Source organism: Nomascus leucogenys, chromosome 6 (assembly GCF_006542625.1).
Source record: "Nomascus leucogenys isolate Asia chromosome 6, Asia_NLE_v1, whole genome shotgun sequence".
In the NCBI taxonomy this organism is placed as follows: Eukaryota; Metazoa; Chordata; class Mammalia; order Primates; family Hylobatidae; genus Nomascus; species Nomascus leucogenys.
Genome location: NC_044386.1, coordinates 45,950,104 through 45,965,503, shown reverse-complemented (window position 1 = coordinate 45,965,503; position 15,400 = coordinate 45,950,104). Strand labels below are relative to the sequence as shown.

Genomic DNA, 15,400 nt, shown 5'->3' with positions numbered 1-15,400 from the left:
GTGAGCCGAGATCGCGCCACTGCACTCCAGCCTGGGCAACAAGAGCGAAACCCCCTCTCAAAAGAAAAAATACATATGAATTAAAATAATACCCTCACCATCTCCATTTTCTGCTATATGACCTGAACTCAGAAAAGAATAGTAAACCAGGCCGGGCGCGGTGGCTCAAGCCTGTAATCCCAGCACTTTGGGAGGCCGAGGCGGGCGGATCACGAGGTCAGGAGATCGAGACCATCCTGGCTAACACGGTGGAACCCCGTCTCTACTAAAAATACAAAAAAAAAAATTAGCCGGGCGTGTTGGCGGGCGCCTGTAGTCCCAGCTACTCGGAGAGGCTGAGGCAGGAGAAGGGCGTGAACCCGGGAGGCGGAGCTTGCAGTGAGCCGAGATTGCGCCACTGCACTCCAGCCTGGGCGACAGAGCAAGACTCCGTCTCAAAAAAAAAAAAAAAAAAAAAAAAAAAGAATAGTAAACCATTCACACTGGATGTGTGTGATAAATATCCCCTGAGACGTGTGGGACCCAATATGATTCTAATCTTAAAAGATACGATGCGTTAATAGCGATATTTCAAGCACTATCCTGTAGATTGGAGGAGACAAATCTAAAATTCATAGTACTATAGTTAGCTATTCTAGCTACAAGAATGCCCCACTGTGTTTTTCAATAAAAGTAGAGCAGAACAGTGCAAATTTCACCACTCAACAAAATACCTTACTTGGCGCTCCCAATAGTGCTAAACATAAACAACGCGTACAAGGCACTGCATGGGACAGCTGCTAATGAGGACAAATCGATTAGGGAGACCAAAGCTAAAGGAGGCCAGTGGAACTGGAGAAGGATATGGAGAAGTATTTGATCATCATCAGGCTGGCGTGCGAGCGGAAGTCTCCGGGCATTATTTAATATTTAATCTTTCTATTCCTGACATCACGGGGGCTCAAACGTCATCAAAAGACAGGCTGGCATTAAACCCGGCAGGGTGACGCACATAACATCTTACCATATGGATTTTCATCAGTCCAGACCGACAAGCACCTCAAAGCCTGCCCAGTGAAGGAAGAAGGGTGCCCCAGGCCGTCAGCTCTCCCACCCTTGGCGCGCAGTTCGGTATAGCACTCGGGGTTTGGAGGCTGCAAGACCACCGGACCGGAAGCCCCAGGGTCGGCTCGGGCCTCCGGGGCTGTGGACTCGCGCACGGCCCGAGGAGGTCGCCCGTGCGGCCGCCGACACCAGGCGTCAAGTCCCCGCCCGAGCAGCCCCAGCCCAGGAGGCGGACCCCGCCACTGCTCCTCTACTGAGCCGAGCGTGTCGGCGAGGGACTCAGACAGTCGGCACAAACCCCCTCCCGAGGTCTAAGCCCGCCTAGTACAGTACCTGAAGGGGCAGCGCCACCTCCGCCCGATTGTGCTGGCTGCCCCAGTGGCGGCGGTCACAGCTCGGGCGCCAGTGACGCCTCTTATAAAAACAACAACCTGCTCCCAGGCGTCGGCAGCCGGCAGGCGGTGACCGGCTGGGTGCCGCAGTGCATGCCGGGACGCGTAGTCCCGCTTGCGCCTCCTGCCCGGCAGCGGTGAAGAGAAGAACTACCACTCCCGAAAAGGAGCGCAGGCCGCCGCCGGGCGGCTGCGGGAAGCTGGGCCAGGCGGCCGCAGATCCCCACAACATCCGGGAGCCGGCGACCACTTCCAGTTGCTATGGATACGAGTTCCAACCTCCAGAAAGAATTCGTGGTTTCACCCGGGAAAACAGCTCCCGAGATTAAACGGATAGGTTTACACATACTGATCCACCCAGCTATTCATCTTCTATTTGCTGCTTTAATTGGGTGCGGTTAAAAGGCCACGTCCCTAGGCGTTCACCGGCTTTCTTGCCATCTGCTGCGTGAAAACTGACTTTGCCAAAAACATTTACAAAGAAGATAGCGCAAATGACAGACCGCGACCGAGTGAGTTTAGGCAGAGGGCTAGATGTTTGGGAATGTTGGTATTCGCTGGTATAATTTGAGGCACCACCTACTCCTACCACCCCCAACCCCACAACCCCGAAAAGCACTTTACAAGGCAACTACTGAGCTTCTACATTTACACTTGTAAATGCACGTTTCCTTAAGTCCGAATAGCCTCTGAAGGTGTAAAGACCATCGGGATTGTATGCACTCATAGCCTATTGTTGCAAACTGTTCAGCGATGGTTTTGAACAAGAAAAACGTACTTTGTTAATTGTATACTTATTTAAATTGTACTTTGTCAAAGAAGGGAGTTGTTTTGAAAAAGGATTTGGTGGCCGGGCGTCGGGGCTCACGCCTGTAATCCCAACAATTTGGGAGGCCGAGGTGGGTGGATCACCTGGGGTCAGGAGTTCCAGACCAGCCTGACCTACATGGTGAAACTCCGTCTCTACTAAATACGAAAAATTAGCCGGGAGAGGTGGTGCGTGCCTGTAATCCCAGCTACTTGAGAGGCCGAGGCAGCAGAATTGCTTGAACGTGGGAGGCAGAGGTTGCAGTGAGCCGAGATTGCGCCACTGAACTGCAGCCTGGGCAACAAGAGCAAAATTCCGTCTCAAAAAAAAAAAAAAAATCTTACATTTATATTCACTCTTTACAGAAGCAATAAAAAGTTTAGGTTTCATTCTCTGTCCCCTAATCGTGGTAAAAGTAAATAAATAAATGAAAAACATTAATAATAAACATAAACATTAGGAAGGAAGACGGTGGGCCTGAGCAGAGACAAAAGAGTGCCTCAAAATTAGGCCATATTTTTTATTTTTGCTTTTCTATTAACTATATTCCACATCAACAGTGACATCAAAAAATCTTAATTTTATAATTACAGCTTCTGCGATGGGCATTATTAATCAATGGCTTGTTTTCATTTATCTTTTTAAGTGTATATGTAACTATACCGAAGGACTTCGAAAAGTCAAAGTGGTCTGGCTTTCTCTAACTTTAACCGAAAATTAAATTACTAAGAAAGCTAATACCAGCTACTGGTAGATTTTTATACCTTTCAAGCCACTTTCACAGGCCAATTTTAAGATGTAATTTCTTCTGAAAAATCATTTACAATTTTAATTAACCTTTTTATCATTTAATAAAAGTTGATGACATGGCAGATAATTTGAACTCATCCTTTTATTATTCTTTATATTGGCTGTTTGTTTCGTTCTTAACTATAGTCAGTTTGAACTGCACATTTTAAGAATATCAGGTTTGAAGAAGGTGAAACCCATATAAGAAAACTGCAGTGGTTGTCTATGATGTAAAGTATAAAGCAATGGGCCTTTTGTTTCTGAATCTATAAACATTTGTGAATTATCCTGCAAATCTAAAAAATTTTTAATTTAAGATTTAACTTTTCCAGATTTTGTGGTACTAATTATGCCAACAAAGTTTATCAGCTAATTTGTCTTCTGTTTTGACTAGATTTCGTTTTCTGCATTATGTTTTGAGCCAAAGCTGATCGAAATTCTAGAACCAGTAGTAAGGAGGGTCATTTGATAACAAGAAGAGTTCTCAGCTGGGCGCGGTGGCTCACGCCTATAATCCCAGCATTTAAGGCCCAGTACTTTGGGAGGCCGAGGCAGGCGAATCACCTGAGGTCGAGAGTTCGAGACCAGCCTGACCAACATGAAGAAACACAGTCTCTACTAAAAATACAAAATTAGCCAGGCGTGGTGATGCATGCCTATAATCCCAGCTACTCGGGAGGCTGAGGCAAGAGAATCGCTTGAACCCGGGGGGCGGAGGTTGCAGTGAGCCAAGATCGCGCCACTGCACTCCAGCCTAGGCAACAAGAGCGAAACTCCATCTCAAAAAAAAAAAAAGAGTTCTCAATGACTGAAGGAGATAGTATTAACAACAACAAAATCAACAAGTTGCCCTGGGCAACCTGCTTAGGTGCCCATAAAAGTAAATTACAGTGGTACTTTTCTGCACAAGTCACAGGGCCTCCACCTTCCACCTGTAAAGCTTTCCCCTGTGCTGAGGAAACCTAGAAAATTTGAGAAAAGCTGATCAGTTGAGATACCATCAAAATTTTAAAATTCTTATGATTTACTATTATCCAGTATCTGTGTTGTTAATATTTAAAACAAATTAATAAGCAGTATCAAAAAGAATAAATAGCAAGATCTGATGAGAATAACATTGATGACATTCAGTGAACCTGAGTTCTATTTCCAGCTTTGCCAACTACAAACTTGAGTATTAAGTGAATATTAGCAAACCATATTATGCTAATACAAGGTTATTAACCTGTACGTTTCAGAACTGATTCTGGAAGATCATACATTGAGGTAAACCTGAAAAAAAATAATAATAAAATTTGGTGAGGCACGGTGGCTCACGACTGTAGTCCCAGCACTTTGGAAAGCCAAGGCAGGCGGATCATCTGAGGTCGGGAGTTCGAGAACAGCCTGGCCAACATGGTGAAACCCCATTTCTACTAAAAACACAAAAATTAGCCAGGTGTGTTGGCAGGCACCTGTAGTCCCAGCTACTCTGGAGGCTGAGGCAGGGGAATCACTTGAACCCGGGACACAGAGGTTACAATGAGCTGCGACTGCGCCACTGCACTCCAGCTTAGGCGACAGAGCAAAACTCCATCTCAAAAAATAAAATAAAATAAATAAAATAAAATAGTGATAAAAATTGATTCAACTTGGCCACGTGCAGTGGCTCACACCTGTAATCCCAACACTTTGGGAAGCCGAGGCAGGTGGATCACTTGAGGTCAGGAGTCCGAGACCAGCCTGGCCATCATGGCGAAACCCCGTCCCTACTAAAAATACAAAAATTAGGCTGGGCACAGTGGCTCACGCTTGTAATTCCAGCACTTTGGGAGGCCGAGGCAGGTGGATCATCTGAGGTTGGGAGTTCGAGACCAACCTGACTAACATGGAGAAACCCCATCTCTACTAGAAATACAAAATTAGCCAGGCATGGTGGTGCATGCCTGTAATCCCAGCTACTCAGGAGGCTGAGGCAGGAGAATGGCTTGAACCCAGAAGGCGGAGGTTGCGGTGAGCTGAGATCACACCATTGCACTCCAGCCTGGGCAACAAGAGCAAAACTCCTTCTCACAAAAAAAAAAAAAAAATTTTAGCCAAGCGTGGTGGCACGTGCCTTTAAGCCCAGCGACTTGGGAGGCTAAGGCAGGAGAATTGCTTGAACCCGGGAGGCAGAGGTTGCAGTGAGCCAAGATCACACCATTGCAACTCCAGACTGGGCAACAGAGTGAGACTCTGTCTCCACAGAAAAAAAAAAATTGATCCCATTCATATCGGGATTCACCATTTACATCAAATTTTCTTTCATTTAATCTCCACAACCATAGGAACTATGGCAGATTTTTATTTACCAGTTTTACAGATAATATACAAATAAAGGTGAAATGATAAAGTGTGAGAACCTAGGTCATAGTTGCTGCCTTGTGCTACTCTTCCAACACATCACGTCCAGCCCTCTTTCGCTTATGATTATCACTAAAGCAAAACATGAAAACATAGTATACTACACTATGATTCTGCCTCAAGCTTATAAAGTTAATAAATTCTGTGGAGTTGGCAGAAGAGATATGAGAGGTCAAATAATCCAGGCTCCACATTTTACAAACAGATTTTAGGCACAGAGAATCTAAGTGACTTGTCCAAGTTTAAATTGCTTTACATTTGATTCATATTTTCAGTCCCCTTATTCATGGAAAAAGACTTTCAAAAACTTTAGTAAGGCGGCCGGGCGTGGTGGCTCACGCCTGTAATCCCAGCACTTTGGGAGGCCGAGGTGGGAGGATCATGAGGTCAGGAGATCGAGACCATCCTGGCTAACACAGTGAAACCCCGTCTCTACTAAAAATACAAAAAATTAGCCGGGCGAGGTGGCGGGCGCCTGTAGTCCCAGCTACTCCGGAGGCTGAGGCAGGAGAATGGCGTGAACCCCGGGGGGCGGAGCCTGCAGTGAGCCGAGATCGCGCCACTGCACTCCAGCCTGGGCGACACCGAGACTCTGTCTCAAAAAAAAAAAAAAATTTAGTAGGGACACTATTCGGGTAGAACATTAATAATTGACTGAAAGCTGGACACTGGTGGCATGTGCCTGAAGTCCCACCTTGAGAAGCCAAGGCCTGAGGATAACTTCAGCGCAGGAGTTCCAGGTTGCAGTGCACTGTCATCCCATTTGTGAACAGCCAATGCACTCCAGCCTGGGCAACAAAGGGAGATCTCTGTCTCAAAAAAAAAAGAAAAAGTTGATGAAGAGTAGACTGAATATGGTTTTATAGTACTTTTAAGTTAAAAGCTGGGGAGTAACATGGTAGCTCATGCCTGTAATCCCAGTGCTATGGGAAGCCAAGGCAGGAGGACTGCTTGAGACCAGGAGTTCAAGACCAGCCTGGGCAACATAGCAAGACCTCATCCCTACAAAAAAATTATAAAAATTAGCTGGGTATGGTGGTGTGCCTGTAGTCCTAGCTACTTGGGAGGGTCACTGGAATCCAGGAGTTTGAGGCTGCTGTGAACTATGATCACTACTGCACTCTAGCCTGAGTGACAGAGAAAAACTTTCTCCCTTCCCCACACCAAAACAGTTAATTAAAAGCTGCCCTTTAAGAATGTTTTTAAGGGCCGGACATGGTGGCTCACGCCTGTAATCCCAGCACTTTGGGAGGCCAAGGCACGCAGATCACCCGAGGTCGGGAGTTCGAGACCAGCCTGAGCAACATGGGTTTTTTTTTTTGAGATACAGTGTTTTGCTCTGTCACCAGGCTGGAGTGCAGTGGCGCGATCTTGGCTCACTGCAACCTCCGCCTCCCGGGTTCAAGGGATTCTCTCCTGCCTCAGCCTCCCGAGTAGCTGGGACTACAGGCACATGCCACCACGACCAGCTAATTTTTGTATTTTTAGTAGAGATGGGGTTTCACCATGCTGTCCAGGATGGTCTCCATCTCTTGACCTTATGATCCGCCCACCTTGGCCTCCCAAAGTGCTGGGATTACAGGTGTGAGCCACTGTGCCTGGACTAAACATTGTTATATTAATTTATCAGGCCATCATCAATGCAAAGTGCTTTTCAGTGCCAAAATTATGTATCATCTATATATAAAATTATATATATATATATATTTAATTTACATATTACATTGTAGTAAATGGCACCACCATCCACCCAAGTGTTTGTCCAGAAACCTGGAAGTTATCCTAGATCTGTCCCTTTCCCTCACCACCTACTATATATTGTCATCATTACTCACGTGGACTACTGCAGCTCTTCACCACATTCACACAGGCCCTAACAACAGCCAAAGTAATTTTACTAGAATTTTATTACATCATGTCACACCTCTCCTTAAAACCCTTCTATAACTTTCCATTGCTTTTACAATAAAGATTCAGATTTTAAACACAGTCAACAAAACCCTAAGAGATCTGACCCTTGGCTGTCTATTCTGATCTCATGACATTTTCCCCCTAATTTACTTGACTTTTGCCATACTTTGTCCCCGCCTCTATCTTTTACTTCCTTGCCTTATAGTCAGTCTTAGATTGAATGGTACTTCAGTGGAATGGCTTTCCCTAATCCCCAACACTAGATTAGAACCCTCATTCTGTCCTCATTAATATCTTGTATTTTTTTTCTTCATAGCAGTTATCGCAATTGTAATTATTCAGTTAGCTATGTAATTAGTTGTTTAATGGCTGCCCACATACCCAGGCTAACCCTGGATGTTTATCTTGTTCCTTTCTCACTCTAAAATCAAGCTGTACTTCCCCTTCTAACTATGACTTACACCGATTTTTCCCTATGATTTACAGATTTTTAAATAAATTCTCATAGTTCTAGTACAGAATGTTTAAAAAGCCACCTTATGCATATTGTTCACAAGTTTGCTCTGTGTACAGGTGTATGTGATTTTAACGGTCGTCTTCAATGTCAAGGGAAGAGGCCACCAAACAGGCTTTGTGTGAGCAGTAAAGCTTTTTAATCACCTGAGTGCAGGTGGGCTGGGTCCGAAAAGAGAGTCAGCAAAGGGAGATAGGGGTGGGGCTGTTTTATAGGATTTGGGTAGGTAATGGAAAATTACAGTCAAAGGGGGTTATTCTCTGGCGGGCAGGGGCAGGGGTCACAAGGTGCTCAGTGGGGGAGGTTCTGAGCCAGGAGAAGGAGTTTCACAAGGTAATGTCATCAGTTAAGGCAGGAACCAGCCATTTTCACTTCTTTTGTGATTCTTCACTTGCTTCAGGCCATCTGGATGTATACATGCAGGTCACTGGGGATATGATGGCTCAGCTTGGGCTCAGAGGCCTGACATTCAATGCCCTCAAGAGAACAGAATTCCTGAAAAAGGGAAGTTGGTGGGACTGAATTCAATTTTATTTTTTTCAGAACTTTATAATAGAGAATGATTTTGTGTGTTTCTCTTTTAGGATAAGAAAAGTACTTCACCTTCAAATTCATACACAGAAATGAAATCTGAACAACTGCCTCCTTGTGTGAACCCTGGCAATCCTGTGTTTTCATGTATGTTGGATCCAAAGACACTCCAGACAGCCACCTCACTATCAAAACCTCAAATGATTATGTATAAAACCAATTCAAGTCATTATGGTGAATTTCTACCTATTCCACAGTTTTTCCCCTGCAATTATACTCCAAAGGAGCAAGTATTTTCAAGCCATATCAGAGCAACTGGATTTTATCAAAATAACACTCTAAATACTGCACCTGACAGAACCAGAACTCTTGATTTTCCTAATATTCAACACACTCTATGAAAATATATTCCTTTGTATATTGAATATATTCCTTTGTATATTGAAGAGAAAATATACTCGGGAAAAATGAGTGTTAAATCTAAGGGTAGAATACCTAATTAAGAAGATAAAAAGTTTTGAATCAATTTTTAAAATAAAGTATTTCAACTGATAACTACATGACAGTGACTTTTTAAATGAAAATATGTTCAAAATAGCAAAATAGAAGGTAGAAAGTGTAATCCAAAAGCTTCAAAAGCCTTTCATATTTTATTTACTTATCTATTGAATATACTTATCAAGACAAAGGAACACAGGAGCTGTAAGAAAAAAAATTGATTTAAGGAAGCTTCTGACCAACAATTTCACACTTTTTTTTTTTTTTTGAGATGGAGTCTCGCTTTGTCGCCCAGGCTAGTGTGCAGTGGTGACTCACTGCAACCTCCGCCTCCCAGGTTCAAGCAATTTTCCTGCCCCAGCCTCCCGAGTAGCTGGGATTACAGGCACTCGCCACCACACCCAGCTAATTTTTTGTATTTTTAGTAAAGACGGGGTTTCACCCTGTTAGCTAGGATGGTCTCAATCTCCTGACCTGGTGATCCGCCCACCTCGGCCACCCAAAGTGCTGAGATTACAGGTGTGAGACACTGTGCCTGGTCAACACACTTATATTTTTTATTTTTGGAGACAGGGTTTCACCTTATCTCACCCAAGCTGGAATGCAGTGGCATGATCATGGTTCACTGCAACCTTGGACTCCTGGGCTCAAACCATCCCCCACCTCAGCCTCTCGACTAGCTGGGACTACAGGCACCAACAACCATGCCCCCAGCTAATTTGTGGGGTGTGTGTGTGTGTGTGTGTGTATGTGTAGATGGAGTCTCACTGTGTTGCCCAGGCTGATCTCAAACTCCTGTCCTCAAGCAGTCATCTTGCCTCGGCCTCCCGAAGTGTTGGGATTACAGGAGTGAGCCACACTGCCCAGCCAATTTCCCACTTTTAACATTTTGTTAGTTCCCACTGCTAGGCTGGTGGAAGAGAGAACTTGTAATTTATTGATTCATTTAGCAAATATTTTTTGAACCCTGACTGATGGCAGACTGTACTATGCAAATAGAGATACAGAGATAAAAGACAGTTATTTTTGTTTTAATTAACAATATTGGCCGGGTGCGGTGGCTCACGCCTGTAATCCCGGCACATTGGGAGGCCGGGGCTGGTGGATCACCTGAGGTCAGGAGTTCAAGACCGGCCTGGCCAAAATGGTGAAACCCCATCTTAACTAAGATACAAAAAAATTAGCTGGGCATGGCGGTGGGTGCCTGTAATCCCAGCTACTTTGGGAGGCTGAGGCAGGAGAATCACTTGAACCCAGGAGGTGAAGGTTGCAGTGAGCTGAGATCGCGCCATTGCACTCCAACCTGGGCAACAAGAGCAAAATTCTGTCTCAAAAAAAAAAAAAAAAAAAAGTATTTTGGGAGAATGAGATTAGCAAATTAATATGTGATAATTTTTGTAATGTAAAGTAGGCAGTATACACAGGCCTTTCAGACAGAGACAGAATTGCTCAAACTGAGACCAGAGAGATCAGAAGAAGTGTCCTGGAGAACATAAAGCTAAATCAAAAGAAGGTTATTCTAGGGAGAAGAAACTATATGGATAAAAGTACAAAGATGTGAGATAATGTGGTATATTTTTAAAAATGCAATTAATTTTATATATCTTCAACATAGTGTGAGCAGTGGTAGGTGACAGGCTATACAATTCTTTAAAATCTGTGATTCTACTGCACACACAGATTTATTTCAGCTGCCATCTGTTTAAACCATGTTGATAATTGGGTCTGAGTACCTTTCTGGAAAAAAAAAAATCATTGTTATTTTCCCCTGTTGGTTTCAGTTCAGGATATTACCATCAATTAGAAAGAATAAATTTGTGAGTCATTAGGGGATTATAAAAGTTGAATCTTCTAATCATAAAAGTTGCTTGATGTAAGGAAACAGCTCAAACTCTGCAGACTCATCAACTTCTTCCAATTACCCCCAAAACTGATATTTGGTAAAGGCACAAGCAAGAAGAAAAATTAATTTTTTTCACTTCCTCAAAACATCAAATAGTGAGGCACTGCACAAGATGTCCAAGTGAATTATGCAATAACATTTTAGTTTATTAGCCTGTTCTTGCAGTATAAACCATACAAACCATTTCCCCCTTCACTGTAGGTGCCCAATTCACGGCAAGTGAATTTACCTTTTTATATGTAGAATCTGGATACTAACCTAAAATTCCTGCCTATGGCAGTGGTGCACCGTTTGGTCATTTTTGTTGTTGCTAAAATTCTCAGGATTGGCTGGGCACGGTGGCTCACACCTGTAATCCCTGTAATTTTGGGAGGCCGAGGCAGGCAGATCACTTGAAGTCAGGAGGTCGAGACCAGCCTAACCAACATGACAAAACCCCGTCTCTACTAAAAATACAAAAAATTAGCCAGGCATGGTGGCGTGTGACTATAGTCCGAGCTACTTGGGAGGCTGCGGCAGGAGAATCGCTTGAACCCAGGAGGCAGAGGTTGCAGTGAGCCAAGATCACACCACTGCACTGCAGCCTGGGCGATAGAGCAAGACTCTCTCAAAAAAAAAAAAAAAAAAACTCTCAGGATATGCCGGGCACAGTGGCTCACACTTAAAATCCCAGCACTTTTGAGAGGCCGAGGTGGGCGGATTACAGGAAGCCAGGAGTTCAAGACAAGCCTGGGCAACATGGTGAGACCACATCTCTACTAAAAATACAAAATGCTTAGCCAGCCATGGTGGTGCATGCCTGTAATCCCAGCTACTCCAGAGGCTGAGGCACAAGAATCTCTTCAACCTGGGAGGTGGAGATTGCAGTGAGCTGAGATCATGCCACTGCACTCCAACCTGGGTGACACAGGGAGACTTCATCTAAAAAACAATAATAATGAAATTATCAGGATAAGTAGCTGAAAATCAAGCATATCATCTGGAATTTCATTATGTACACAGTCATTCAGTGCCCACTGAAGTCCCAGGACAGGCTGGGCATGGTGGCTCACGCCTGTAATCCTAGTACTTTGGGAGGCTGAGGCAGGCGGATCACCTGAAGTCAGGAGTTCAAGACCAGCCTGACCAACATGGAGAAACCCCGTCTCTACTAAAAATACAAAAAAAAATTAGTTGGGCATGGTGGCGCATGCCTGTAATCCCAGCTACTTGGGAGGCTGAGGCAGGAGAATCTCTTGAACCCCCCCAGAGGCAGAGGTTGCGGTGAGCTGATATCATGCCATTGCACTCCAGCCTGGGCAACAAGAGGGAAACTCCGTCTCAAAAAAATGTATAATAATAATAATAATAAGGTCCCAGGACTATACTAGGCACTAGAAGCTAGTCCCAATGGAGCTTAGGTTCTAATGAATCCCAGCAGGAGAAAACCAAAAAGCATGTATAAATATATATATTTTATATATTTACAAATAAAAATACACATGAATATATACATAAATAACATATGATAATATACATAGGTAACTATGCAAATATATATGGCTACATGTATAGAACATGCCAAGTGATAAGTGTTATGGGAAAAAATATAAAACAGAGTTAGGAGGAAAGTGAGTACTTCAGCAAAGAGTTACTTTAGGTAGGTTGGAAAGGGAAGGTTTCTGATAAGGAGATGTCTGACCACAGCCTCTAAAGGAGGTTGAGAGAACATCTGAGGAAAGTCAGGCTGATGTAAGGCAATTGAATATACAAGCTGAATTCAAGGGAGAAACCCAAATTGAAGATAATCACTTGGAACATGTTATTTAAAATGATTAAACCAGACAAGACTACAAAGTGTAGGTAGAAAACAGACCTGAGGACTATGCTTTAGGGAAAACCACCCTTTAGAGGTCAAGGCAAAGAACAAGAAGAAACAAATGAGACCAAGAAGGAGTGACTAGTGAAGAAAGAGGAAATAAGAAGACTGTGAGGCCTGGAAGCCCAGCTCGTTTCAAGGAGAGGGAATGACCCAGCAGTGTGAAATCATCTTGGGAGATACAGCATATGAATTGAGAACTGACCTTTGATTAGGCAAAGCAGAGGTCATGGATGACTTCAAACAGAATTATTTCAACAAGGCCAGGCTCGAAGGCTCACACCTGTAATACCAGCACTTTGGGAGGCTGAGGTGGGCAGATCGCCTGAGGTCAGGCGTTTGAGACCATCCTGGCCAACATGGTGAAACTCTGTCTCTACTAAAAATACAAAAATTAGCCGGGCGTGATGGCGGAAGCCTGTAATCCCAGCTACTCGGGAGGCTGAGGCAGGAGAATCGCTTGAACCCAGCAGGCAGAGTTTGCAGTGAGCCAAGATCACGACATTGCACTCCAGCCTGGGTGACGAGCAAAACTCCGTCTCAAAAATAAATAAATAAATAAATAAGTATTCCTCTCTACAACAAGAAGTGGTAGAGGAAAACTTTATTGGAATAAGAAAGAACGGAAGAACAGGCGGGGTGCGGTGGCTCACGCCTGTAATCCCAGCACTTTGGGAGGCCGAGACGGGCGGATCACGAGGTCAGGAGATCGAGACCATCCTGGCTAACACGGTGAAACCCAGTCTCTACTAAAAATACAAAAAAAAAAAAAAATTAGCCGGGCGTGGTGGCGGGTGCCTGTAGTCCCAGCTACTCGGGAGGCTGAGGCAGGAGAATGGCGTGAACCCGGGAGGTGGAGCTTGCAGTGAGCCGAGATGGAGCCACTGCACTCCAGCCTGGGCAACAGAGCGAGACTCCACCTCAAAAAAAAAAAAAGAAAGAACGGAAGAACTCAAAACTAATTTTAAGTAGTTTTGCTGCACACTGAACAGATAAATGGGGCAATAGCTACATGTAGAGCCAAAGGTTTGTTGTTGTTGTTGTTGTTGTTTTTAAGATACGATATAATATAGCATATTTTGTATTCTTTTTGAGTTAGGGTCTCCCTCCATCACCCAGGCTGGGGCACAATGACACAAGCACAGCTCACTGTAACCTCAACCTCAACCTTGACTTCCCCGGCTCAAGCGATTTTCCAACCTCAGCCTCCCAAGTAGCTAGGACTACAGTCATGCACCACCATGCCTGGCTAACTTTTTTTCTATTTTTTGTAGAGATGGGGGTCTCACGGCCGGGCGCGGTGGCTCACGCTTGTAATCCCAGCACTTTGGGAGGCCGAGGCGGGCGGATCATGAGGTCAGGAGATCGAGACCACGGTGAAACCCCGTCTCTACTAAAAATACAAAAAAATTAGCCGGGCGTGGTGGCGGGTGCCTGTAGTCTCAGCTACTCGGAGAGGCTGAGGCAGGAGAATGGCGTGAACCTGGGAGGCGGAGCTTGCAATGAGCCGAGATCGCGCCACTGCACTCCAGCCTGGGCAACAGAGCGAGACTCCGTCTCAAAAAAAAAAAAAAAAAAAAAAAAAAAAAAAGAGATGGGGGTCTCACTATGTTGCTTAGGTTAGTCTTGGACTCCTGGGCTCAAGTTATCCTCCCACTTCCTCCCAAGTGCTAGGATTATAGGCATGACCCACCACCTCCCAAAGTGTTGGGATTATGGGTGTGAGCCACCATGCTGACCAGAGTATTTGTATTCTGATTAGAACACATTTTGAGAACTGCTGACCTACAGCAATAAGATGTAAATATAGCTGAAGATAACTAGAGAGCAATGTTAGTCCTTAATATCGACTAAAAAAGCTAAAGTAAAGCCAGCGCAGTGGCTCACACCTGCAATCTCAGCACTTTGGGAGGCCAAGGCCAGTGGATCACTTAAGATCAGGAGTGCGAGAGACCAGCCTGGCCAATATGGTGAAACGCTGTCTTTATTAAAAAATACAAAAATAGGCCAGGCACAGTGTCTCACACCTGTAATCCCAGCACTTTGGGAGGCCAAGGCGGGCAAATCACCTGAGGTCGGGGTTTTCGAGACCAGCCTGGCCAACATGGTGAAAAGCCATCTCTACTAAAAATACCAAAATTAGCCGGGCATGGTGGCACATGCCTGTAATCTCAGCTGCTTGGGAGGCTGAGGGAGGAGAATCACTTGAACCCAGGAGGTGGAGGTTGCAGTAAGCCTAGATCACACTACTGCACTCTAGCCTGGGTGACAAAACACGACTCTTGTCACACACATAAAAGAGACTATTAGGTCATGGGGACACCACGCTCTTGAATAAATTAAAGCTGTTAATACAGAAGTGAGTTAGTTATTGCAGGACTGGGTTAGTTATAAAAGAGGGGAGTTCATCCCCCTTTTCCTTTCCTCTCTTCTTGCATGCTGTCTTACTATGCGATACCTTCTGCCATGTTATCATATAGCAAGAAGGCCTTCACCAGATGCATGTAGTCCCTTAATCTTGACCTCCCAGCCTCCAGAACCATGACCAAATAAATCTCTGTCCTTTATAAATTACCTAGTCTGTGGTATTCCGATACGGCAGTGGAAAATGAAGTAAGGCACCTACTTTTTCCCTAGATGGTATGTGCAAAATCCTTTGCCCTTATTTCCCACATGGATGAAATTTGTTGGAAAGCACTTGGCTTGCTAGTGATTAAGAGGTCTCTCCTTGACCAAACTCTAGATAGGCTCCTGTGAACCACTTTTTCGA

The 15,400-nt window shown here is 44.5% G+C and overlaps 3 protein-coding genes across 7 annotated transcripts in view; 1 reads left to right on the top strand and 2 right to left on the bottom strand.

Moving 5' to 3' along the window:
- Positions 1-1,670, bottom strand: part of CCPG1 (cell cycle progression 1) — a 57,881-nt gene extending 56,211 nt beyond the window's left edge. Inside the window, exon 1 of one of the 2 annotated variants that reach the window (XM_030814057.1) lies at positions 1,378-1,670. The gene's annotated coding sequence lies outside the window, so the exon portion shown is untranslated. Of the gene's footprint in view, positions 1-1,003 lie in introns of both variants that reach the window. The other variant, XM_030814058.1, reaches the window with a different exon arrangement.
- Positions 1,655-8,991, top strand: C6H15orf65 (chromosome 6 C15orf65 homolog). The gene is made up of 2 exons (XM_030814061.1): positions 1,655-1,948; positions 8,425-8,991. The coding sequence occupies exons 1-2, from the start codon at positions 1,931-1,933 to the stop codon at positions 8,770-8,772; spliced, it is 366 nt and encodes a 121-aa protein (XP_030669921.1). The 5' UTR covers positions 1,655-1,930; the 3' UTR covers positions 8,773-8,991.
- The window catches only part of DNAAF4 (dynein axonemal assembly factor 4), an 81,599-nt gene continuing 74,155 nt past the window's right edge, over positions 7,957-15,400 (bottom strand). For 2 of the 4 annotated variants that reach the window (XR_004030425.1, XM_030814059.1), the window contains exon 9: positions 8,303-8,335. Coding sequence is in view for 3 of the 4 variants with exons in the window: in XM_030814059.1 (XP_030669919.1) it covers positions 8,319-8,335 (17 nt within the window). In the remaining variant the exon portion in view is untranslated. Of the gene's footprint in view, positions 8,336-15,400 lie in introns of all 4 variants that reach the window. The other 2 variants (XM_012507290.1, XM_030814060.1) reach the window with 2 other exon arrangements.